The sequence below is a fragment of the Stomoxys calcitrans genome, chromosome 1 (genome assembly GCF_963082655.1).
Source record: "Stomoxys calcitrans chromosome 1, idStoCalc2.1, whole genome shotgun sequence".
Taxonomy (NCBI): Eukaryota; Metazoa; Arthropoda; class Insecta; order Diptera; family Muscidae; genus Stomoxys; species Stomoxys calcitrans.
The window spans coordinates 93461067-93487145 of NC_081552.1; the positions used below are offsets into that span (position 1 = coordinate 93461067).

The window sequence follows — 26079 nt, forward strand, 5'->3', positions numbered from 1 at the left end:
CCCACCCCCAAAAGGCCACCCAAATCGGAATTTTACTCTATCAAAGCTATATAATACTCAAATGAAATGTATTCGGAGTCGATTACGAATATGACATTAAACTTTGGGTCCAATAATCTAGGTGGCGCTTTACCTCCAATAGAGTATTTGACCAATTAAAACAATAGGGGATCAAATAATAGCTATTTTTGAGTAGAGTGCGTAATTCAAATATGTGCTCAAGTGGCGCACAACCCTCATATAGACGCCCTTCACCAAACTACCTCACCAAACTGTGTGATTTAATTAATGTGTGGGACACAAACCCAAAAATTATGACGTTCAGCGTGATAGGAGGAGTCGCAAGCCTTAACGTTAAGATTGCTACTATTTTTAGCTCATCGATAAACAAGAGCAAACGACGTGATGCTGGGCAACACTTTTTTGTTCAAAAGCTTTACATGGCTTAATAGTATAGACAATAGACAATTTGATTTGATTTAAAAAAAAGACTAAATAATGACTATTTAATAGGTAGTCATATATATAAGTGCCTATAGACAACTACCATATGATGATCAATGTTATAGGCGTTAAGCCACTCTAAGCGAGTAGAAGCATTAACTTTTAAGGTAGCGCCTTCTACTGGCTGTTTTCAAATGGATTAAGTTGATCCAAGTGAAAACAGTAGATGGCGCTAATTTGGAGAAGGCAACATGAACAGAAAGAGGGCAGAGTCGTCAACATTTATCATGCTGCATTTATCTTCGTTATGACTTCGTTCCGGTTGTTTGCGATATTATCTTTTAAGTTTCCCACTCTAAGATGGGCTTTAACAATAATTTTCAAAAACGTCAGATCTCGGAGATGGGTAGGGCGATTTAAGTGAAATTTTGTTGCCACACTTACATTCACCTAAAATCAAAAACTTGGTATCAGAATCTGAAGTGGGGTGCCTAGGAGGGCTGCCCAACCCCAAAACCCGCCAAATGGTTTATAGACCAATCACCACAATATTGGTATCAAATTAAAGGTATTTGAGAGTTCCAATTGTAATACTAAATGTTTCGTGGGTCACCTCACCCCCAAAAAACCCCTCAAATCGGACATATTTACCGACCATGCAGTATGGATCTTAAATGACATGTCTTTGGGAGTAGAGCACGAAACTGACTTTCACTTTTGAGACCAATTCTCTGGGGATCCACCACACCCTCAAACATGACTTTTACTTATTGGGGTTTAAGTAAGAGGTATTGGAGAGTAGAAAAATCCACAGGAAAATTATAATACATTTTCAACTGAAATGAGGCAGAAATTTCCAAATTAAGAGTATTTTTTTCTCCAACAGCTGTCTATATATAAAATTGAATTTGAGTTTAAATTTGTGTAAATTTGTTTGTTCCGTATAGACTCAAAAACGGCGAAACAGATTTCTTTGAAACTGTGGGGAGTGGTCCGGAAGGAGCAATAGGCAATATCGGAAGGGGGCGGTCCCTCTCCCTTACCCCAAAAGTACCACCCAAAAATGAAAGTGGACCGATCGGGGCAATATGTGACTCGGTCGTCCTACCCCGAAATGGGAATATAATTCGATCATAGCTAGATGAGCCTCAAATTAAAGGTATTTGGTAGCAGATTACAAATATGACATTAAACTTTGTGTCCAAGAACCTAGATGGTGCTTTACATCTTCATTCGCCTCTAATAGTTTATTTATGCTCAAATGGCATATGGAGTAAGGCGCACAATTCTCCCCAAATTGCCTGTATACACAAATGATGACAATATGGGTTTAAATTAAAAGTATAAGGTTGTGAACTGCGAATACGAAATCTTTATTCTGCTCATATATCTAGCGGACAGCCTCACCCCACAACAGTTGATCAATTATAACGACCTAACAGGAAACTGCCGCCAATCCCCTTAAAATTACGATGTTCAGTGTGATAGGAGCAGTTGCAAACCTTAACGTCAAGGTGGCCGCCATTTTTAGCTCATCAACAAGGAGCCTTCTTTTCCTAGACAACACTTTTATATTCAAGAGTTTTACAAGGTGCCACCGCACCAAATATAAAAACCGGTAAATTAGTTCTTTACCACTGAGAATCGTTAATATGGCCATTTGATTTGATTTAAAAAGGACTAAATTATGACTATTCAACAGGTAGTCAGTTATAGACAACTGCAACATATGATCAATGTTGTAGGCGCTAAGCCGCTCCAAGCGAGTAGCAGCATAGACAAAGGAAATCTATAGACTCATAACAAGTCTAAACCTTTCCCTTATCGATGGCAGCACTAACATTTAAATAAGCGCCATATTAGCTGTTTGCAATCGAATCAACTGAATGGAGACGCCAACACGAACAGAGAGAGGGCAGAGTGGTAAAAATTGATCATGCAGCGTTTGTCTTTGTTATGACAACCTAACGGTCCTTAAAATAAAGAAAAATAAAATGTAGGAATTTCGTTGCGATTGTTTGCTGTATAATTTTTTGAAATTCCCACCCTAAGACGGGCCTAAACAATGGCTGTTTCATGTAGTTTAAGTGGCTATCTTTGCCATAGATAAAAATTTAGAGTAGAGTGCGAATATCCATGTTTGTGCTCAACTGTTAGAGGGGCAAACTAAACGAACGTACACAGAATCAGAGCTATTGCAGAGTAGGTTACGTTACAAAGGTGAACTGTTTCTACGTTGTGAAAGCGAAAGTGCAGTGGAGCAGGTTTGATTGAAAATTTAGCTCAAAGCCTCCTTTTTATTGTCGAGCCCAAGTGGCGTGCCGATAAGCACACATATTTTTCGTTTTGTCACTCGATTGTCCGCCAAGTCATTGAAAACAGTTGATTTTATAAAGGGAAAATAGCTGTTTTCAATGACTTGGCGAACGAATCGAGTGACAACAAGTAAAAGCGTGAAAAGATCGGCCGGACCGAATCTTACATACCCTCTACCATGGATTTCATTTGTTATTTGTTTTGTCCGATATCTCTTTATAGGTAAACAAAGGATAACGGATAAAAGGTGCCAAGCTATTTGAGCTATTTTAGGTTATCAACCGATTCGGACCATGCTTGGTTTGGCTGTTGGAGATCATAGTAGAAGTCATTGTGCAAATTTCATCCAAAATTGGATAAGAATTGAGCCTATAGTGACTTAAGAACTAAAATCGGGAGATCGGTTCATATGGGCATTATATCAGGTTATGGACCCATTCAGACCATATTTGGCACGTATGAGGAAGGTCATAGAAGAAGTCGTTAAAATAATCGCATAAAAATTGTGCCCTCTAGAGGCTCAAGGAGTCAAATTAGGAGATCGGTTTGTATGGGAGTTATATCAAGTTTTACAAACGGAATGACGAACTTAGTTTATGATAGAAGGTATAAAAAAAACAAATTTAGTGATCTAGGCCGAAAGTTTTTGTACTGAAATCTTAAATGGATAATTATTCACAATTGTCGCAACTATTAATGAAGGAATATCCAGGGCTGAAAATTTTTCTGCTATTTATGCCATGGGTAACCCGAAGATGCTAACCCATGCGCAACGGTAACATTAGATAGGCCGACAAAAGTGGAAATTCGATTAAATTCAAAAACAAGTAAAAGCGTGATAAGTTCGGCCGGGCCGAATCTTATATACCCTCCACCATGGACCGCATTTGTCGAGCTCTTTTCACGGTATCTGTTTTTAGGCAAACAAAGGGTAAAAGAATATTTAATATTGGAGACCATAGTAGAAGTCATTGTGTAAAATTTTAGCCAAATCTAGTAAGAATTGCGCACTTAAGGGGCTGAAGAAGTAAAATATGGAGATCGGTTTATAGGGAGATGTATTAGGCTATAAACCGATTCATACCATATTCGATACGTATGTAAAAGTTCATGGGAGAAGCCGTTGTACAAAATTTCAGCCAAATCGGATAATTCTTGCGCTTTTTAGAGGCTCAAGAAGTCAAGATCCCATATCGGTTTATATGGCAGCTATATCAGGTTATGAACCGATTTGAACTTTTCTTAGTTGTTGAATGTCATAACAAAACACCTCATGCAAAATTTCAGTCAAATCGGATAAGAATTGTGCCCTTTAGCGGCTGAAGAAGTCAAGATCCCAGATCGGTTTATATGGCAGCTATATCAAAACGTGGACTGATACAGCCCATTTACAATCCCAACTGACCTACACTAACAAAAATATTTGAGCAAAATTTCAAGCGGCTAGCTTTACTCCTTCTAAAGTTAGCGTGCTTTCGACAGACGGACGGACGGACAGGCGTGGCTAGATCAACTTAAAATGACATGACGATCAAGAATATATATATTTTATGGGGTCTGAGAAGCATATTTTGAGGTGTTACAAACAGAATGACGAAATTGGTATACCCCCATCCTATGGTGGAGGGTATAAAAACATGGAATTAAAATATATACGTAAGAAGAAGAGTAATTGAAAAGAAAGTTATAATTCATATGGTGTAAAAAGAAGCGCAGCGAAGCCGGCCGGGTTCGGCTAGTCTTATATATAACAAGTAAAAGCGTGCTAAGTTCGTCCGGGCCGAATATTATATACCCTCCACAATGGATTGCATTTGTCGAGTTGTTTGCACGGAATCTCTTTATATGGATTATATGGCAGCTATATCAGGTTATGGACCGATTTCAACCATACTTAGGAAAGTTATTGGAAGTGATACCAAAACCAAACAAAAAACGTGCCAAGGCACAATAAGTCAAGATACAAGATCGGTTTATATGGCAGCTTTATCAAAACATGAAGCGATTTGGCCCATTTACAATCCCAACCGACCTACACTTAAAAAAGTATTTGTGCAAATTTCAAGTGTCTAGCTTTACTCCTTAGCGTGCTTTCGACAGACAGACGGACGGACGGACAGATGGACGGGCATGGCTAAATCGACTTAAAATGTCATGACGATCAAGAATATATATACTTTATGGGTCGTAGACGCATATTTCGAGGTGTTACAAACAGAATGACGAAATTAGTATACCCCCATTCTGTGGAGGAGGGTATAAAAATCAATTTTTGTTTGCTTGTTTGTCTGTTGCGTATAGACTCAAGAACGGCTCAAACGATTTTCTTGAAATTTCCACAGATGCTGCATAATGATCCTGGGGTGAAAATAGGGTTCTACATTTTTTGATATCTGAAGGGCGGAGGACCCTTACCCTAATTTTGAGAAACCCCAGATCTCGGAGATGGGTGGTGCGATTTAAGCGAAATTTTGTTTGTTCTCAAAAACAAAAATTTTGTCTCCAAATTTCGGATGGTGTATCTTGGGGGGCGCCCCACCCCCACCACCAAAGATATGTATAGACCAATCACGAACCTGATATCCAAATGTGGGACCAAGTGTTTGGGGGGTCCGCCCCTCCAAAACACCCCCTAAAGAGGATACATTTACCGTCCACATCTAAATGGGGCACAAATAAAAGGTCTTTGGGAGTAGAGAACGAATCTGATATCAACATTCTCCATAACACCCCCAAATAGGACGTATTTGCCGACTATTGCAATATGGGGCTTAAATAAAAGATAATTTTGTACAACACGAATATGATGTATATTTTCAGGGCCAAGTTTCTGTGGTCCATCCCTTCCGCAAAACACCCTCTAAACAGGGGTCGGTAAATATGTAAATATGCCCTTAAATACGGCACACATATTTGGAGCACAAATGAAAGGTTTTTGGGAGTAGAGCACGAAATTGATATCCACATTCGCGACCACGTTTCTGGGGTTTTCTTGAAATTTTCACAGATGGTGCCACCCCACCCCCACAACACCACCCAAATAGGAAGTATTTGTTAACTATTGCAATATAAGGCTCAAATAAGTGGGTTTTTAGAGTGGAACACGAATCCGATATATATTTTCAAGGCCAACTCACTGAGTAGCCGCCCATCCCCCAAAACACCCCCCAAGCCGGTCATGTTTACCGAGCATGGAAATATGGGGCTCAAATTGAAGGTATTTGGGAGTAGACCACGTATCTGATATCAATATTAGGGACCAACTGTCCAGGGGACGTCCCACCACCATAACAACCCCCCATTGGACGTATTTGCTCACAAAGCCAATTTGGGTCTTAAAGAGGGTGGAACTAAATATTTATAGTGTTTAGGGCTAGTACCCCAAACCGTACATATTTGCTGACTTTTACAAAAAGGAGTTTAAATGAGATTAGAAAACGAATTTGATATCTAATGTTGAGGCCAATGTCAATATTGGGTTCTAATAAATGATATAGTTATATGAGAATAGAGCACGTTGCTGATATATTTTTCGGGCAAAACACCCCTAAATCGGGCATATTTACCGAGGAAAATATTTTCCAATGAAAATTTGTTCCATATGTATATAAAAATCAATTGTTTGTTTGTTTGTATTTTTGTGTGTTCCTTATAGACTCAGAAACGGCTGAACCGATTTTCTTGAAATTTTCACAGATGGTGCATAATGATGCCGTGGTGAAAATAGGGTACTACATTTTTTGATATCTGAAGGGGGCGGACCCTCCCCCTTACCCTAATTTTCAGAAACGCCAGATCTCGGAGATGGGTGGTGGGATTTAAGCGAAATTTTGTGTGCTCTCATATAATACCCTAAAAATAAAAATTTGGTGTCCAAATTTCGGATGGGGTACCTAGGGGGCCGCCCCACCCTAAAACTTACCAAACATATATTTAGACCAATCACGACAATATGGGACTCAAATGAAAGGTATTTAGGATAAGAAAACGTATCTGATATCCATTTGTGGAACCAAGTGCTAGGGGGACCGACCACCCCAACCCCCAAAACACCCCTAAATCGGACATATTTACCGACCATGGCAATATGGGAGTCAAATGAAAGGTATTTGCCAGTAGAATACGAATCTGATATCCACATGTCTATGGGGCCACCCTACCCCCACAACACCACCCAAATATTAAGTATTTGCTGACTTTTGCAATATGAGGCTTAAATAAGAGGGTTTTTAGAGTGGAACACGAATCCGATATATATTTTCAAGGCCAACTCACTGAGTGGCCGCCCATCCCCCAAAACACCCCCCAAGCCGGTCACGTTTGCCGACTATGGAAATATGAGGCTCAAATTAAAGGTATTTGGAAGTAGATCACGTATCTGATATCAACATTAGGGACCAACTGTATAACGGACGTCCCACCACCATAATAACCCCCAAATAGGACGTATTGGTTCACCAAGACAATTTGGGTCGTAAAGAGAGAGGAACTAAATATTTATAGTTTTTAGGGCCAATACCCCAAACCAGACATATTTGCTGACTTTTGCAATAAAGAGTTTAAATGAGATTAGAAAACGAATTTTATATCCAATTTTAAGGCCAATGGCAATATGGGGTTCAAATAAATGGTATTTAGATATATGAGAATAGAGCACGTTGCTGATATATTTATTTTTTGGGCTTAGTGTTTGGGCGACCACCCCAATCCCCAAAACACCCCTAAATCGGCCATATTTACCGACCATGTCAATGTGGAGATTAAATGAAAGGTATTGAGGGGTTGAGCATGAATTGATACCCACTTTCGGGACCAAGTTTCAGGGGGTTAACCCCTTTCCCAAATACCCCACAGGCAGCAATTTTTTAGTGACCATCGCAAAATGGGGCTCAAATAAAGGTATTTGGGAGTAGAATACGAATTTGATATCCAAATTTAGGACCATGGTGTTAGGGAATCACCCCTTCCCCAAAACACCCCGCAAAGGGTAAAAAATTTTCGACCGTACCAATATGTGGTATATAAGATTAGAAAACGAATTTCATAACCTATTTTGGGCCATGTGTTTGGGGGACGCCTCATCGTGTAAAATCGCCTAAACCAATGGCAATATGGGGTTTAAATAAATGGTTTTTGAAAGAAGAGCACGATGCTGATATTTTTTCACGGCCAAGTGCCTGGGGGACCACCAAATAAAGTATTTTAAGAATGGAGTACACCTTACATCCGAACTTAAATTCGTAGACCAATAAAGATCATATGGGATTCGGACAAAGGCACTTATATTGTTAAATTGTTAGTCAAGCAATATTCTATTTTCGTAGCATGGTATTTCACTAAAAGCTCTTTAATTGTCGAAAATAAATATTCCAAGGAAACTTTTGTTCCATATAAAGTAAAAGAAGGCGCAGCGGAGCGGGCCCAGATCAGCTAGTAATCCATAAAGAAACATACTACTATCATATCAATGAGCTCAATTTCAAGCTCAATGATAAGGGGCCTTTTTTGCCGAGTCCGAACGGCGTGCCGCATAGTTTAAGCATGGCAGTATACCTCACAAATGTAGCCAGGATTTGGAGGGAATAATAATGTTGGCAGACAATTTTTCTAATGTTAACGCGGGGATTTGAAACCAGGCGTTCGGCATCATAGGCGGACACACTAAGCTCTGCACCTCGGTGGCTTCCATCGTACGTATAGAGCTGTGGTAAGCGGATTTGTAGTCTACAAATATAAATATATGATCTTTGGTGGATTTAACAGATCTTAAGCCGCACTGATACGGAACAATTATTTCGTAGACTTTAGATTTTAATCTTTCACACATTGTTCATATAAATGCACAAAGTTTGAACAATAAAATGGATGAATTTCGAGATACTTTTGTGAATTCTGCTATAGATGCCATATGTGTATCTGAAACTTGGTTTCGCCCGGATATATGCGATAATATATATACCTTACCAGGATATAACATATTTAGAGCCGATAGGCAAAGTCATGGTGGCGGTGTTGCTATATTTTTGAAATCTGGACTACATGCGACTGTTAAATGTATGTCATCACAAGGTGACAGCATTGAATACCTATTTCTAGAAATAAACTGTTATTCAAATGAGAAGATGCTGATTGGCTGTGTTTACAGGCCCCACAACAATATACCATATGACATGCTCCTATCTTGTATCGAAACAATCTCGTTTTCTTACAACAATATAGCTATAGCTGGTGACTTTAATAGCAATATATTGTCTGAATCTCATTTTTCCAGTTCGATGGAGCTGTTGGGCTTAGTACCAACTAACACTTCTGTGCCCACCCATTTTACGAGTCATTCATCCAGCATTCTGGATATATTTTTTTGTTAACAATGTTGCAAATGTTTTGTTTTATGACCAACTTGCTGCACCTGGTTTTTCTAAACATGACCTACTGTTTCTAACATATAACTACGTCATGACCTATCAAGACAACAGAATTACCTACCGCGATTTTAAGAAAATAAACTACAATTTACTGAATCACCTTACTGATGAAGTACCGTGGGACTCAATTTATCATTTTGACTCTGTGGATGAACAAATATCATTTGTTCAAAATCATATCTGTTCAATATACAATCGATGTGTTCCAGAGAAAACAATAACAATTAAATATTCACAACCACCTTGGTTTAACCAGCGAATAAAAACTTTGATTGATGAAAGAAACTTTTCATATAGACGTTGGAAACGTTTTAGAACCTCACAACTACATGAACATTTTAAAAATGCTAGAAGAGCTGTTGGAAAGTGTATAACTGAGGCAAAGACATTGTATTTTCATAATAAATTTCAGAATGCTGTTAATAGTCGCTCTAAATGGAATGAGATACGAAAAATTGGCGTTGGAGAAAAACGCAATACTCAGCTGGAACCCAACATGAACATAAATGAACTAAATGAGAATTTTGTTTCAATAAACACTGTCTATCCTACTGAAAATATATATGAAAATATGTGCATGGTAGCTGTTGAAAATCCTTTTTCCTTTCGCTGTGTAAATGAAACTGAGGTTCTACACAGCATTCTGTCCATTAAATCTAATGCGATCGGAACTGATGAAATAAATCCACGATTTATTAAAATAATTGTGCCAAAGATTCTGCCATATTTAACATATATATTTAACACTGTTCTAACTAAATCCACTTTTCCGCTTGATTGGAAACATGCAAAAATTTTACCTATTCGCAAATCAAAAAATTAGTACCGTCCCATCGCCATTTTACCATACCTGTCTAAAGCACTGGAACGCATAATGGCTAACCAAATTGAGCATTTTCTGAAATCTGAAAATTTGTTATCTAACTGGCAATCTGGATTTAGAAAGAAAAGAAGTTGTACCACTGTTCTGATTGATGTAATTGAAAACCTTCGTCAAAGTATGGATAACGGAATGATATCCTTTCTCCTTCTTTTGGATCACAGTAAGGCCTTTGACACTGTAAACCATAATATTCTTGTCCTAAAACTTATGAAATTATTTAATTTCTCCGAGACGTCTTGCAAGCTGATATCATCATATTTGACGCAAAGATCGCAGTCTGTTTTTTATAACAATAGTTGGTCTAACTCTCTGAATGTCCTTAAAGGAGTACCTCAAGGTTCTATCCTTGGCCCTCTTTTATTTTCCATGTATATAAATGATCTGCCTGATGTGCCTGCAACATCTAAAATCCAAATGTATGCTGACGATGTCCAACTTTACACATACTGCAAACTGAAAGATATCCAAACCTGTGTGTCTAACATAAATATTGATTTAGACTTAATACATTGTTGGGCTGTTAATAATGCATTATGTTTAAATCCATCCAAAACCAAACTGATTCTGATAAGTAAAAGAAATGTGACAATAACTGATGATCTCGTTGTGAAAATTGGTAACTCTGTAGTGAATCTTGTACAAGTAGCCACAAATTTAGGATTGACTTTTAATTCAACCCTAACGTGGACAAATCACATTAATGCAACAGTTGGCAAAGTACGTGGGATGCTGCGAAATTTATGGACTGTTCGCTTGTCAACTCCTTTTCACATCCGAATGTTACTTGCAAAAAGTTATTTAATTCCCACACTGTTATATGGATGCGAGATATTTGCGAATTGTGATGCAGACACCAGTAGAAAGCTTAATGTTGCTTACAATGATATTGCAAGATATGTGTTTAACAAAAGTCGACAAGCTCGTATATCACAATTTACATACCAAATATTTAACTTAACTTTTTCAAACTTACTGAATGTCAGATGTCTACTTCTTCTGCACAAGGTAATCTACACAAAAGAACCTGAATACCTACACAAACATCTGAAATTCGCCAGATCCAACCGTGGCCTAAAACTCATTCAACCACGATTTGCCACACAAACCTCTGAACGACAGTACATTGTACATAGTACGCGTCTCTGGAACAACCTACCTCCCAACATACAGAGCATAAGCAATGCAACTTCATTCAAAAATGAGCTATTTAAATTTTTTAAATGAACTACGAATTATTTTTCTTTAAATGTCCTTAATATTTACTACTATAATTTAAAATGTTAAGATTAGTTAATATCCTTTTAAAAAGAATAATCATTATTTTATATACTCTATTGCGAATCAGCACATTAACATATAAGATATAATCTTGTTGTGCTGGTGTTACACTCAATAAACAAACAAACAAACAAACAAACAATACACTCGAAAGTATCTTGTAGTTGGCACATTTCATCCTCTTGTGTACGGGACAAAGTATGATGATGTTCCAATCATCGGGTATGCCTTCTTCAAGGCAGATTGCGCAGACAAGATGACGTCGACTCCGGTCTTCAATAGTTCTGCCGGCCAACCATCAGTTCCTACTGCCATATCGTTTTTCAGCCGGGTTACTGCTACGTGGACCTCGGTCTGACTAAGTGGGACACATTCTATACCATCATCAGGGATTGATTCTGCGTTATACTCATGGGGATCATCATCGGATTACAGCAGCAGTTACCAGATTTTCTTTGTCTCTGCAGAAAGTCGTCGGTTTGATGTTTAATTCTTTGGTAGAATTTTCGGACTCATTCAGACTCCTGAAAATCTCGTTTCGCTTACACTCACGTGTTTCCATTTCCTTCTTCTTCTTGCGGAAGAGACATTTCTCCTCTCTGCTTTTCTCCCGATACCTCTCCTTTGCCAGGCTGTAATCTTACCCCATATGCCGCATTTTTGACTTCATAAGCTTTTTGGCACTCCTGGTCGTACCATGAGTTCTATGGGGTGGGCAATAGTTTGCCATTGTGATGCTATACTGTTGGGACAGGCCATGTGGCCATGTGTTTCAATCTTTTGATGTTGGAATCTAGTGCTGCTAACTCCACTGAGAAAAGGTTTGTCATAATTTTAAAGCTTCGATCGAAAGATTAGCAAATTTAATTTAAAGATGATCAACTTTCCAACTTTTTAAGGAAACTTTTCCTTTGGTCAGAGATATTTTCCTTTAATTAATGATTTTTTGTTAAAGATAAAAATCCGATATGAAGGTCAAAATATCGTTGAAAGTTAGAACAGGACAATAATGTACCTTAGTTAAAGTCGGAAAAAAGCCTTTCGTATAGGAGCATCCTTAAACGTTACGCATCTTTAGGTTAAGATGCTAAGTTTAAAAGAAGAATTTTTCAAAAAATAATAATTGGACAGTCATCTATGAAGCTGAATAAGAATCATGAGAATCCCATCGATCGGTAAATAGAATAAAATATCCCAGAACGATTTTTATATCATGGGAGGGACAGCAGTCATATTCTTTTTCTAGATGCTCGTGGAATATATCCTTGACGAATTCGGCCTTTATGCGGATTGTGGTTAACCTCTCATTCAACGGAGTAAAGCTGGAGACAAATCCCCAAATCCACAGCCAAAGACATGCCTCGGTTCACGGCAGCTACAGTCATCGGTATAAGTGTTTTGACAAATAAATTTTCGAACAGTTTAGCTTACAGAAATTTTTTATATTATGAAATTAAAATTTCATAATATGACTAAAAGTAGTCATAAATTAAAACTTCGTATTTTTTTTTATTCAAACTTCATTATCAAATAAAATATTATGCAAAAATGTAAGTATTTTGACATTTAACTTTATTCTAAGAATAAATAAAGTATATATAATTAGTTTTATGATCAAATGAATAGAAAATAGAGCATAGAAGAGTGGGAGTGACATTTGGCGATCGTTTGGAGTGGATTTTACTATAGTTTTATTAAAATATATTGGAACATTTTTCGTAAAGCTTCAATTTCCGCCATTGTGTCTTCTTAAGCGCTTGTCAATAAATTACAGCGTTTTTGCTTGATTTAGACCCATACAATTTTTAGATTTCGACTTGGTGGCGACCAATGTAATGCATTTGGCATAATCTAGTAGAAAAAATTGGCCTTTTGTGGCATAAAGCATTGCCTAGCCGTAAAATAAATGACTCGCCAATAAATTTATCACCAGAGGGAAGTGAAATTTCGTTGAGAAATATATCAATATTTTATCTTAATCCACTCTTTCATTCATTTGGACCAAGTTTCCCCGCCCGTTATAAGTAACCTATTCTCAAGGCACTACTGAGCCAACTCTTTGTACTATTCTGTCTTAAATGGCTGCCATTGTTTATTTATTTTTTTCAGAATTCTGACAAAAAACATTTTTCTAGATACTTTCATATCAAAAAGTACTTAAGCCAATCCGAAGTTCATTATTTCAAAATAATGATATATTTAAATGCACAGTGCCAAAATGCCCATGCCAACTACTGTAACGGTTACGAAGTAGTGCAGCCTCCACAGCCAATTTAATAAAAAATGCCGATATGGAAACCATATTTGCCCGGAATGGGTATTTTGGGTATTTTTATGGAAAAATCGGGCAGTATTTATTTTTTAAGGGAAAAATAGCAATTTTCTGGATACAAAAAATTCAAATTGAAAAATTTGTAAAAAAATTTTATAGGGAATTTTGCAGAGAAGTGTCCTTAATAATAATTACTGTCCACCAGTATACAATTATATACTGGTGGTTGCTTGCTGTGTTCGTTTCCAGTACACTGCCACTTACACCCAGTACGCCTGAAGGTGAGTTAGTTTCTGAAATTCAGTTTTTGCAACCTTATCAAGAACACGTGTACCCTCAGTCGATCGCTCGTCAGTTGAATTCGGCAGCCACATTGCGATGATCGTCTAAACTTCGCATTGTATCTTGAACCTCATCAAGTTTCTCCCTTTTCCCATTTCCCTTTTGATGCTGAAATCGGGGGCGAGGAGTAGTGCTAAATGCGACACTTGGTCTAAAGAATCACGTTTTAAAAAAGCACTAAATTAATAGTTTTATTAGAATTAATTTCTTGGACAAAACTATGCTTCATATTATTTTTTACTGACGGTCAAATCCACTGTGAATGTATGTCGTGTGAACGCATGGTTATAAAAATTTTGAAGTTGTAAAAAATGGATAGCAATGTTGGTTCCGTTTTTTAGCATTACATATTCGATGTTATTCAGTGCCAAGTTGTACTGGATATTTAAAGTTATCGATATCATGCAATAACAGTAAATAATACGAGCTTTTTAAAAAAATGAATGCATTGTTCAAACAACGGTGACATAACATCTCATTGATACAGCTGCTGTGTTTTATTTTAGTCCTATTCAGTACTAGTTAGAAGTTATGGATATAAAGTTGTGTATAGTTATCGATATCATGCGATAACAGATAATAATAACCAATTTATCGTGCTTTGCAGTATATAACACTAAAATGAAATGCAGCAAGTGTAAGTTGTTGTAAATTGCATCGATTTATGTTTTCTACACATTTATCAAATAATGCTAAAGAAATAGCAAAGGTAAAATAAAACAAGAAGTAAAATAGAGAGATCGATTTATATGGGAGCTGTATCAGGCTATAAACCGATTCAAACCATAACAAACACATATTTTATAGTCATGAGAGGATCAATCGTTCAAAATTTCAGGCAAATCGGATAATAATTGCGACCTCTAGAGGCTCAAGAAGTCAAGACCCAAGATTGGTTTATAAGGCAGCTATATCAGGTTATAAACCAATTTGAACCATATTTGGCACAGTTGTTGGAAGTCATAACAAAACATGTCGTGGAAAATTTCATTCCAATCGGATAAGAATTGCGCCCTCTAGAGGCTCAAGAATTCAAGACCTATGATCGAAACAGCTATATCAAAACATGGGCCGATATGGCCCATTTACAATCCCAACCGACATACTCTAATATGAAGTATTTGTTCAAATTGGGGTTTCAGACGAATATTTCGAGTAGTTACAAACAGAATGACGAAATTAGTATACCCCCATCCTATGGTGGAGGGTATACAAATTTGAACCGAAAATTTCTCCCCGAAAATACCACATTTTTTGGACCGAATTCCCAAGTCAAAAATGTCGTCCCCATTTTCGAATATAAATCCCCAAATTGGGAAGAAATCCCCAATACTGGCAACACTGGTCGGGCCGATCTTTCTTCGATAGCGACCTGAAGGTTGTCTTCCCTCGGAGGGAGCTTTGGTCTGGGAGCTTTCTGGCATTCTTGGGTCCCTCCCTCTACACGATTGGGTCCATACTAGATGGGAGCACCAGGGCAGTGTTTTTTTTTTAATTCCTAGGAATAAGGGAGTCAGTAAGACTTTTGAAAGGGTGCATCGTCTTTCGGGCCGAAGCTGCGGCCCTCTCAGAGTGTAACGGTGTATGTGGACAGTCAGTTGGCGCTGAAGGCCCTTACTGCGGGTTACTGCGGGACCGTCGCGATGCTGTTACATTGTGCTAGGTTTCGGGCCATCAAGGGGTGGCGCAGAATGAAGAGGTCAACGAGCTGTTCAGGTTTGGGTAGCGGATGGACTCTGGGAGTGCGACGCCGGTGGCCAACCCGCCTCTGTGTTGGCTGTTTGGGATGATGGATTCCTACGAATGATGACGAATGTGCTGACTCGGCGTGGACTGGCGTTGTAGACTGCAAGGTAGCCAAGGCTTCGAGACCTTGGATTAATGGCGAAACTTCTGACCGGCCACTGCAATGTCGGGTCGCTGACATGGCGATGGGCTCGGGATGATGAGGATTTCTGCAGATTTGTGGGGATGAGGAGGAATTGAAGACAGTTGTGCATCTGCTCTGCCAGTGCCTCGCGATGACGGGGAGAAAATCTCTTCTCTTCACTGAGTTCACTACAGTTTTTCGACCTCCGAGTCATTGTGGACTTCTACAAGGGTCGTGGATGGCTGACGGGGCGACCTCTCTAGTCAGTGAAACTTCCTTCAGTCTTTTTATACCCTCCACCATAGGATGGAGGTATTCTAATTTAGTCATTCCGTTTGTAACACATAGAAATTTTGATCTGAGATCAAAAAATTTTTTAGTCGTCCAATATATGCTGCCAAGGTCTGCCCGCATACCAAATTTCAAGGCTCTAACTTTATCTGCAAAGAAGGAACCATTTTGTGCGTTTAAGTACCTAAATGTTACAAACAATCTCTTTTCCCCCCGATATATACTATCTAGGAGATCTGCACCCCGATTTTGACAGTTGTAACTCAACCTGCTTGAAAAGTACCATTTTGTACGTTTTAGTACCTTAAAGTACGAATTAAAAAAAATTCTTCAATCGGCCGAAATATACACTCAAGGTGTACCTGTATCCCAAATTTCAGAGCTCTAGCTCAGTTCTTAAAGAAAGAACCATTTTGTACATTTTAGTACTTAAATGCACGAAGTTCAAAAAAATGTTCCTAGCTGTCCAATTAATACTGCCAAGGTGTAACTGTACCCCAATTTAAAGTACTGTAGCTCAATCTGTAAAGGAAGTACCATTTTGTACGTAAATGTACGAATTGCGAAAAACTCTTTTAGTCACCTAATGTAAATTGCAAAGGTGTTCCTGTATCTCAAATTTTAGAGCTCTAGCTCAATCCGTAAAGAAAGAATTTTGGTACGTTTCGATATATAAATGTACAAAATTGAAAAAACTATTCTTGTCATCTAATATAGATATAGAGCGTTAGCTCAATCCTTAAAGAAAGTACCATTCTGTACGTTTTAAAACTTAAATGTGTGAATTACAAAAAATCCCCTTGTTCCCCGATATTTACTGTCAAAGAGTTATTGCATGCCGATTTTGAGAGCTGTAGGTCAATTTGTTAAGAAAGTTCCATTTTGTACCTTAATGTACGAATTTCAATACAAAGACAGTACCATTTTGTATGTTTTAATATCTAAATGTACGAATTTCAAAATAATCTCCTAGCCGTCCAATATACTGCCAAGTGTAACTGTATAACAATATTTAGAGTTTTGGCTCAATCCGCAAAGAAAGTACCATTTTGTACATTTTAGTACCTAAATCTAAAGATTTGCAAATTTGTCCATGAACATTCCATTAGAAACATGGGCAAACTTCTCACATATCAAAGAGTGGTGTCCGATTCAAATTTAAGCTCAATGATAAAAGGGTGCCTCTTTTTGGGAGAAGTTTTTACATGGCATAGTACCTCACAAATGTAGCCAGCATTAGGAGGGGATAACCACCGTTAAAATATTATTTTCTTATGTTCTCGTCAGGATTCGAACACAGACGTTCAGCGTGATAGGCGGACATGCCAAATTCTGTGCTACGGTGGCCTCCTACCTAAATATACTAATGTCATAAAATCTTCTATTCGCCCGATATATACTGTCAAGGAGATCCTGCATCCCAAATTTTAGAGATCCATCTCTATCCGTAAAGAAAGTACGTTTCTGTACGTTTTAGTACCTAAATACTCGAATTTCAAAAAATCGACTAGTTCCCCCATTTAAACTGTCAAGGAGTAACTGCATCCCGATTTTGAGAGCTGTACCTCAATCTCAATTGCAAAAATATCTTTTAGTCGGCCGAATATACTCTCAAGGTGTACCTGTATCCCTAATTTCAGAGCTATTCCTCAGTTTGTATAGAAAGTAAAGTTTTGTACGTTTTAGAATTTTAGTTGACGAATTTCAAGAAAATCCACTAGTAGCCTAAAATATACTGTCAAGGTAAAACTGTGTCCTAATTATGAAAGCTTTAGTTTATTCGTTAATAATGTGGCAAATAATATCAATTACAGTACTACAGTCCGTTTTCTCCCACTTCTGTTACGATTTGTTACCGAATTGGGCTTGACAGGTCCTCAAAACACGATGTCGGGGTATCCCATACTATAAGTCGACCTATACTACAAGTCGACCTATACTACAAGTCGACCTATACTACAAGTCAACCTATACTACAAGTGACCTACGAGTATCCCATACTACAAGTGACCTAAGTCAAAATTTAAGTTTTATATGTCAAATAAAAAAAAGGAAAAACGGAATTATTTCGGCTGCCATACATATTTTCTCACGAACATTGCGTTTCTTCTTTAATATCAACGAACTCAGTCCTATTCAAGTTTTAGCTCAATGATAGGTCAATTTTTATGCCAAGTCCAAACAGCGTGCCGCTTAGCGACACCACTTGTTAGAGAAGTTTTAATGTGACTGCATACCTTGCAAATGTCGCCAACATTTGTAAGGTGGCCTCCAGGTTGCTTCCAGAAACTCAAGAAATCAAATCTGGGTATCGGTTATGGGAGGGCTGTACCAATTTATTGAATTATTTGAATCAATGATAAAGCAGGCCCCTAAACATTGAGCTTAAACTTTAATAGGACTGCATTCATTGATATGAGAGAAGTATAATATATTTCTTAATGGAATGTTTATGGGAAATTTGGTAGATGTAGTCGTAACTCTATCAGTAAAGAATGTACCAAATTATACCAAAAGCTGTACTAAAAGTACGTTTTCTGTCGTTTCGAGAACAACTCTTAACATTTTTTTCCCCAACCCCAATTTTACGTAACATGATACTTTAAGCAGAATGTAGCTGTCCAATTTAGATTGCCATAGTTTGCCTAATTAACCAAAATTCAATCCGTAAAGAAGGTACCAAATACAACCAACTGCGGCCCTAATCGTACTATTTCTCTAAAGCTTATTTTTTCGAGACGCTTTCTCATTTGAGCCAAAATTTGTTCTCCTAGACTTTTCCGTTCGCCCTCTACAAACATTCACTATTTGGTACTATTTGATTCTTTTAGTACCTTAATGTACGAATATTTCAAAATTCCGTCTTGTCACGCGCCTATGACCCAATATCAATATTTGTGCCAAGTTTCAAGATTCCAGCTTTAGTTAGTTAGTCAGTCACGCAACTCTTTTTATATATATAGACTAACGTACCACCATTTCCCTTCGCCACCCCCTTCTGCCACTAATACACTCAAAAAAAAAAAAACACTCAAAATAAAAATTTGTTTGACATAAAGGAAATTTTCGACAAGTAAACTTCTTTTCTTTTTAGGAGGCTACCGTAGCGCAGAGGTAGCCATGTCCGCCTGGGTTCGAATCCTGGCGGGACCATCAGAAAAAAATGTACAACGGTGCTTTTCCCCTCCTAATGCTGGCAACATTTGTGAGGTACCATGCCATGTAAACTTCTCTCCAAGAGGTGTCGCACTGCGGCACGCCGTTCGGACTCTGCTATAAAAAGGAGGCCCCTTATCATTGAGCTTAAACTTGTATCGGACTGCCCTCATTGATATATATGAAGTTTGCCCCTGTTCCTTAGTGGAATGTTCATGTGCAATATTTGCATTTGCAAACTTCTTTTCTGGAAAACGACTTTGTTTACGATAAATGCATGTACATCTTTTTTGCGATAAATTCTTGCAAAAATTCGTGAGAAATAAAAAGTGTTTTACACTGACAATACATTTCACTCTTGATATATAGAACATGTTATTCAGGGTTTCAACTAGTTTTTCTTTATTTATAAATTAATTTACAATGGATTGTGCATATTGAAAACGGTGCCAATGGTTTGTAACATAATTCAAACTAAAATTTTTAGTAATTATAAGCAGATTTCAGTTGGTATTACATATTGACCGATCCGTCGATTTAAGGTCTTAGGCGCACATAAGGCTCATTTATTGTCTGATTTTGCAAACATTTGGGACAGTGAGTTGAGTTAGGTCCTTCGCCATCCGTCTTCAATTTTTCCGAGATCGGTTCAGATTTGGATATAGCTGCGATATAGACCGATCTCTTAATTTAAGGTCTTGGGCCCAAAAAAGGCGCATTTATTGTCCGATATTGCCAAAATTTGGGACAGTGATTTGTGTTAGGCTCTCCGACATCGTTCTGCAAGTTGGCCCAGTTTGGTCCAGATTTGGATATAGCCGCCATATGGACCGATCTCTTGATTTATGGTTTTTGGCCCATAAAATGCGTATTTATTATTATGAGGTCACAAAGGTAGCGCTGTATCCCGGTACTTGTAAATTAAAAATGGAGAAGTTGAGTTCTAGGAAGCCAAGTTTCAAAGTGTAACATATAGTTGGGTGTATTGCTGGGTAGGTAAAGTAGCGTCTTGATAAAAAATTTTAACTTATTCAATACTTGTTGTATATTTTCATTTTTGTATTAGAAATCTGGATTCTTCTGTTATGAATGTAAAGGAGCCACGTGGAGTTCATTGCAATTTCCATAGACTGTAGCTTGTCCGAAAGGTGCTACTTGAGAGACAGGTTATAAAAGAGATTCACACTTAGATACATATATACAACACTTCAGGGGGTTACTACACTCATCCGTCTTGTATCATATTTTTGAGCATATATGTCAGTTGTAATGATTTTTATAATCATATCTCGATTTGACTATTCCGATATATTTGATAAATTAAGGTTGATCTATAAAATCTATAAAAATTTAAATTATAATTTCAAACTGTTTCTCAGGTTGAAAGCTTTTTTCGGATCCGACCCTCATCCGTAGAGTTTAATATAATTTTATGGTAAATGTTTTCTATTGTAGGTTAGCTATTCATATTTGAAGAATAACAAAGAATGGCTAATGGAGCAACTGGGAACCACTGAAAACGAGCCGAGTCCTTTTCAAGGGGCTCATGGACAAAATATTAAGGAAAACAAGTCAACATTACTGAAAACAATGTTCTTTATTGATCAACACCCCTTTGATCAGGTAATTGAGATAGCAGAACCACAATCTTTTCATTTGATCGAGATAAAAATATTTATAAATCTTGTGTTGATTTCAGTTACTGACGGGTTCCTTAAAAATTGATTATATTACATGGCTACAAACGCCAATATCACTTAATCCGGAACGTGCTTGGCTACATTTGTCGCGACGCTGTGACTTTCAAGAAAATGCTAAACTAGCAATGCCGGAAGTGGCCATGGTGGCAAGCATAACCAAAGCTATGAAGAAGCGAAAAAATTATAACAAATAGGAAGCAGTTTTTGCAAGCGCCAAACTTAAAAAAATCTTATTAACCCAAACAAAGTGAATCCTTTGAAAAGAGAAGAAGCAAACAGACATATATAAATAACCACATATTATTTACGCACAGCTTATATGAGCGCTTGAAAACTAAAGTTGACATTAAACGCTTAAATTTTAAAGCTAAAAAAAGGTAAAGATGTTGTTCGTCATTTCGCATTTTTTCTGCAAAGTTTGTGGCTGACAAAATTTTAAACATTTTAATCATGGAAATGTAACTGTGGCCATGCCAATCCTAGCAAGGAAATGATGTGGAAAATTAGACGTAAATCATACGCAATATTGTTTGTTGTGCGGTGTGTGCTGTGCTGCTTTGTGTTAAGTTGTGTTAGCAGTTCACAAACGAAAGAGGAAAAGGATACGTTCTCCTATATCCGTTTCCTTACACTTTGGGGTAAATCATGACTATACAATCATGTACATATGTGCGTGTGTGTGTGCATTTACGTTCTCTTTGGTTTGCATGTGTTTGCTTTAAAGTTCCTTGAATATTATTCTTACATTTAGCGTCGTTGTCCCAGACTTCATTCCTATTGTATATTCATTCTCAGCCCTCAGCCATTTTAGGCCTTGTCATTCATATACATTGTTTTGTGACATAAATTACCCAAATATGCATATTTTTGTGGCTGTGCCTCGTTTATGGGGTGAAATAATAATCCTATCATAACAACAGAATGGTATTATAACAATGCAAATTTACTAAAAACACTTAGCTTTTAAATTACCAACATACACGCACAATTCCAAAAGGAAATACCCTGCAAGAGGGCAACATTAGATGCTTGAAGTGGTTTTTTATATCCACCACCAAAGGATAGGGGCTATATTCAATTAGTCATTCCGTTTGAAACACATCGAAATATCCATTTCTGACCCTACAAGGTTCGTAAAATTCTAAGACGATTTAGCGATGTCCGTGTGTCTTGAGATATTGAGCTGAAATTTGACACAGAACAGTATTTTTACCATATGCAGGCCAAGTTCGTGAATGGGATAAGACCCTAGTATGCCAAAAAAGCCGCATTTTTTGTCCGATTTCGCTGAAATTTGAAGCAATGAGTTGCAATAGGAGCCCCGACGTGCGACCCGAATATCTGGTCATATTTATTTATTTCCCAATTTAGCTGAAATTTAAAACACACAATTCCTTTAACTCTCGTCATCTCAACCGAATATGGTTCAGATCGGAATTTTATTTGGATATAGCTGCCGATCTGCCGATTTAGGGTCTTAAGCACATATAAGCTCCATTTGATATCCGATTTTCTGAAATTTGAGACAGTGAGTTGCTTTAAACACCCCACTATCCAACTAGAATATGGAACATACCATATAGACCGATATTCTGAGTTAGGGTCTTAAGCCCATAAAAGCCGCATTTGGTACCCGCTTTTGCTGAAATTTGAAACAGTGAGTTGCTATAAGACTCCCGCCATCAGATCAGACTATATTTAGATAGATATAACTGCGATATAGATCAATCTTCCAATTTAGGGTCTTAATCCCATTAAAAACGGATTTATTGCCCGATTTCGCTGAAACTGCGAATTGTATAAGAGTTTTCGGCATCTGAATCAAATCTGATCCAACACGGGCGATAATTGGATTTAACTATGGATATCGTAGTGGAGTTATAATAAAATAGGATGATGTATATATCTACGGTGGTGGGTATCCAAAGTTCTGTACGACCGAACTTAATACGTTTTTACTTGTTTGCAATAATTGAATTAAGATTGGTGGTACATTGGTAAGGGATATGTAAAAACTACATGAATATATCAGTAGTCGAATAATTGAAAATAAAAATAAGTTTTTGGAGTGGAATTTCTATATACAAAGGAGTGGCGTAATTGACTGACTGGCTAACTGATTACTGCTCAGCCCAAACGGTTAAAGCCAGAACTATGAAAATTTTAACGAATCTTGGTCTTGGGCCGGAGGCGCGAGATAAGGCCCGGTTTGGTTGTATTCGTACGTTAAGTATAGTACTAAATAGTTCGAACATGGGTACTATTTGCCAGGGGCTAGAAAAAATTTTTTTTTTGACTCAAATGAAAGAGAGTCTCGAAAAAAAGTTTTTGAAGAAAAAAATTTTGGAAAATCGTTCCGGAAGTGGGAGAAATAGTACGTTTAGTGCCGAAATTTGTACTATTTGGTACTTTCTTCGCAAATTGAGCTAGAGCTCTGAATTTCGGAATTTGGGTGCACCATGGCATTTCCATGGTTTGGAAATTTGTACATATAGGTACTTAAAAAGTACCAAAAATGTACGAAATGGGTAAACTTTTTACAGGGCGAACGGATAGAGCTAGTATTTTGAAATTTGACTGCTACAAAATAATGAAGGTGGAAAGAAAAAATTGGAAAAACAGTACTGGTAGCGGGGAAAGATGCTCGTTTTGTACTGCAATTGGTACCACTTGGCACTTTTTTTACAGATGGAGAAATTTGGCATGCAGGTACAACAAGAAAAATATGATGGGTGTCTAAATGATCTATTAAAAATTCGTAAATTTTGGTACCACAATTGCTTCAATTTTGTACTTTTTGTTCAGATGGAGTTAGATGTCTGAAATTTTGCATGAAATTAAAACTAAGAAATATATAATGGTTGAATAAATGATTTATTCAAAATTTATATATTTTGCTACCAAAATTGGTACTATTTGGTACTTTCTCTTCAGATGGAGCCAGAGGTCTGAAATTTGGCATGTAGGTACAATTAGGAAATATATGATATGTGAATAAATGACATATTAAAAATTCGTACATTTTGGTACCAAAAAGTACAAAATAGTACGAAATAGCTTATCTTCGCCTACAGCGAATGGGGATAGCTAGAATTAACCAACTTGACAAGAATTATCGCAGCCATAACAAAAATACGATATGTCGTAACAAATCGTGCCATAAGTCGAGAAAATTTACACGTTGTGGTATAGTTGAAACATTGAATGTATATATTGAGCGACTAAAAGATTTTTTTTAATTCATTCATAATGATAGAGCTCTTAAATTTTTGATATAGGTACATCTTGATAGTATTTATCAGGCGACTATCATTCATACATAATGATAGAACTCCGAAATTTTTGATACAGGTGCACCTTCACAGTATATATCGGGCTACTAAAAGATTTTTTGCAATTCGTATATTTTGCTACAAAAACCGTCAAAATGGTACTTCCCTGGCAATTTGGGATACAGGTACACTTTAACAGTATATAGATGGCAACTGGAAAATTTTATCGAAATTCGTAAATTTAGGTACCAAAACGTACATTGTATGGATTTGTACATTCTGGTACTAAAACTTACAAGATAGTATTTTTTTTACATATTGACCTAGAGCTCTCAAAATTGGAATACAGATTCAGTTATGTAGTATAAATTGGGCACCTAAACGATTTTTTTGTTTCTTAAATGTAGGTACTAAAACGTACAAATCAGTACTTTCTATACGGATTGAGATAGAGCTCTGAATTTGGGATATATTTACTTCTTGACAGTAAATATTGAGTGACTAGAATATATTTTTGAAATTCGCACACGTAGGTACTAAAAAGAACAAAATAGTTCCCTCTTAACGAATTGAGCTAAAGTTTTTGAAATTGGAATGCAGTTACTCCTTGACTATGCACATTAGTTAGCTACAACAATTTTTTGATATTCGTGGATTTAGGTATACAAAATTTATGTATGTAGTGTACTATTTAGTTTTCATAACACGGCATTTGAAATTTTTATACTTTGACAATTTGCAGTCCACTGTAATGTCATCTCGAATACCAACCAAGGGGGTAGTGAAGCATACCGTGGGTATATGTACATATATGTACATAAAAGAGTTGCGTGACTGACTGGCTAACTGATCATCGCCCAGCCCAAACGAAATTTGCACGAATGATGGTCTTGGGTCTTGGGTTTCTACTTAAATTTCTAATATTACAATAAACATTCAACAAACATCAGCTGCGCTCTTTCCTCAAACCTGTTCGTAAGTCTATTATATCGTCATCGATTACATTGTAATTGTGGAATCATATGGTATGTTACAACCTTTTGTTTGGAACTTATTTCGGCCCTTAAAATATGCCAACAGTTTGAGCAAGTAATTTCTGCTGTAACTGGCCAATTGCGATTATTCAAATTTATCGTATAAACAGTCATCGAAACGGATGGATAACAATAGTCATACACCCATGAGGAAATTATCTGAAACTTCACCGGAAAAAAAACAAACTACTAAAAGAATTAATATTGAAATAACAGACCTTATTTCTATTATTAAAAACACTATAAACTCCAACCTTGATAAACTCCAACTCATCTAAATGAAGACGGTTACGAGTCAGCAAAAAATATTTTCAAGGATTTACTTTGAATTTTGAAGCAGCAAAGCGTTTTAGCAGATATGGAAGAGCAACCGGAGGGCTTATACTAGAATTAAGCACCCGAATGAAGTGCATGGGAATATCTTCATATATATTTAGGATAGACAACCAAACTTGCTTAAAATGTTTTACATTGGTACCGACCTATATCAGACCTGCGTGTTGGGACTGGAAGTTTAAAGGATCTCAAACCTGTTCTTAATAAATGATGTAAACCAAATTGTAATGGGAGACTTAAATGCCAGAATTAGAGAGTTTAGACAGGAGATTGATGATTCATTTATTTTAACCTTTCAATTGGGTCGAGAAAGTAGAAATTCAGAAGACACAATAATCAACCGCCAAGGAAGGCAAGTAATTGAATTCATGGCTAATAATAACATGTCAATTCTAAACGGAAGAACTAACGGAGATGAATCTGGGAGCTTTACTTTTATAAATACATTTGGAGAGTCGTT

The 26079-nt window shown here is 37.1% G+C and overlaps 1 protein-coding gene across 3 annotated transcripts in view; it reads left to right on the plus strand.

The window, feature by feature from the left end:
* LOC106093356 (uncharacterized) overlaps positions 1-21323 on the plus strand; it is a 163965-nt gene extending 142642 nt beyond the window's left edge. For all 3 annotated transcript variants that reach the window (XM_059360396.1, XM_059360397.1, XM_059360398.1), the window contains 2 exons: positions 20733-20900; positions 20977-21323. In XM_059360396.1, coding sequence (XP_059216379.1) covers positions 20733-20900; positions 20977-21171 — 363 coding nt within the window. In that variant the 3' untranslated portion in view covers positions 21172-21323. The remainder of the gene's footprint in view (positions 1-20732; positions 20901-20976) is intronic.
* Positions 21324-26079: the final 4756 nt, after the last annotated feature.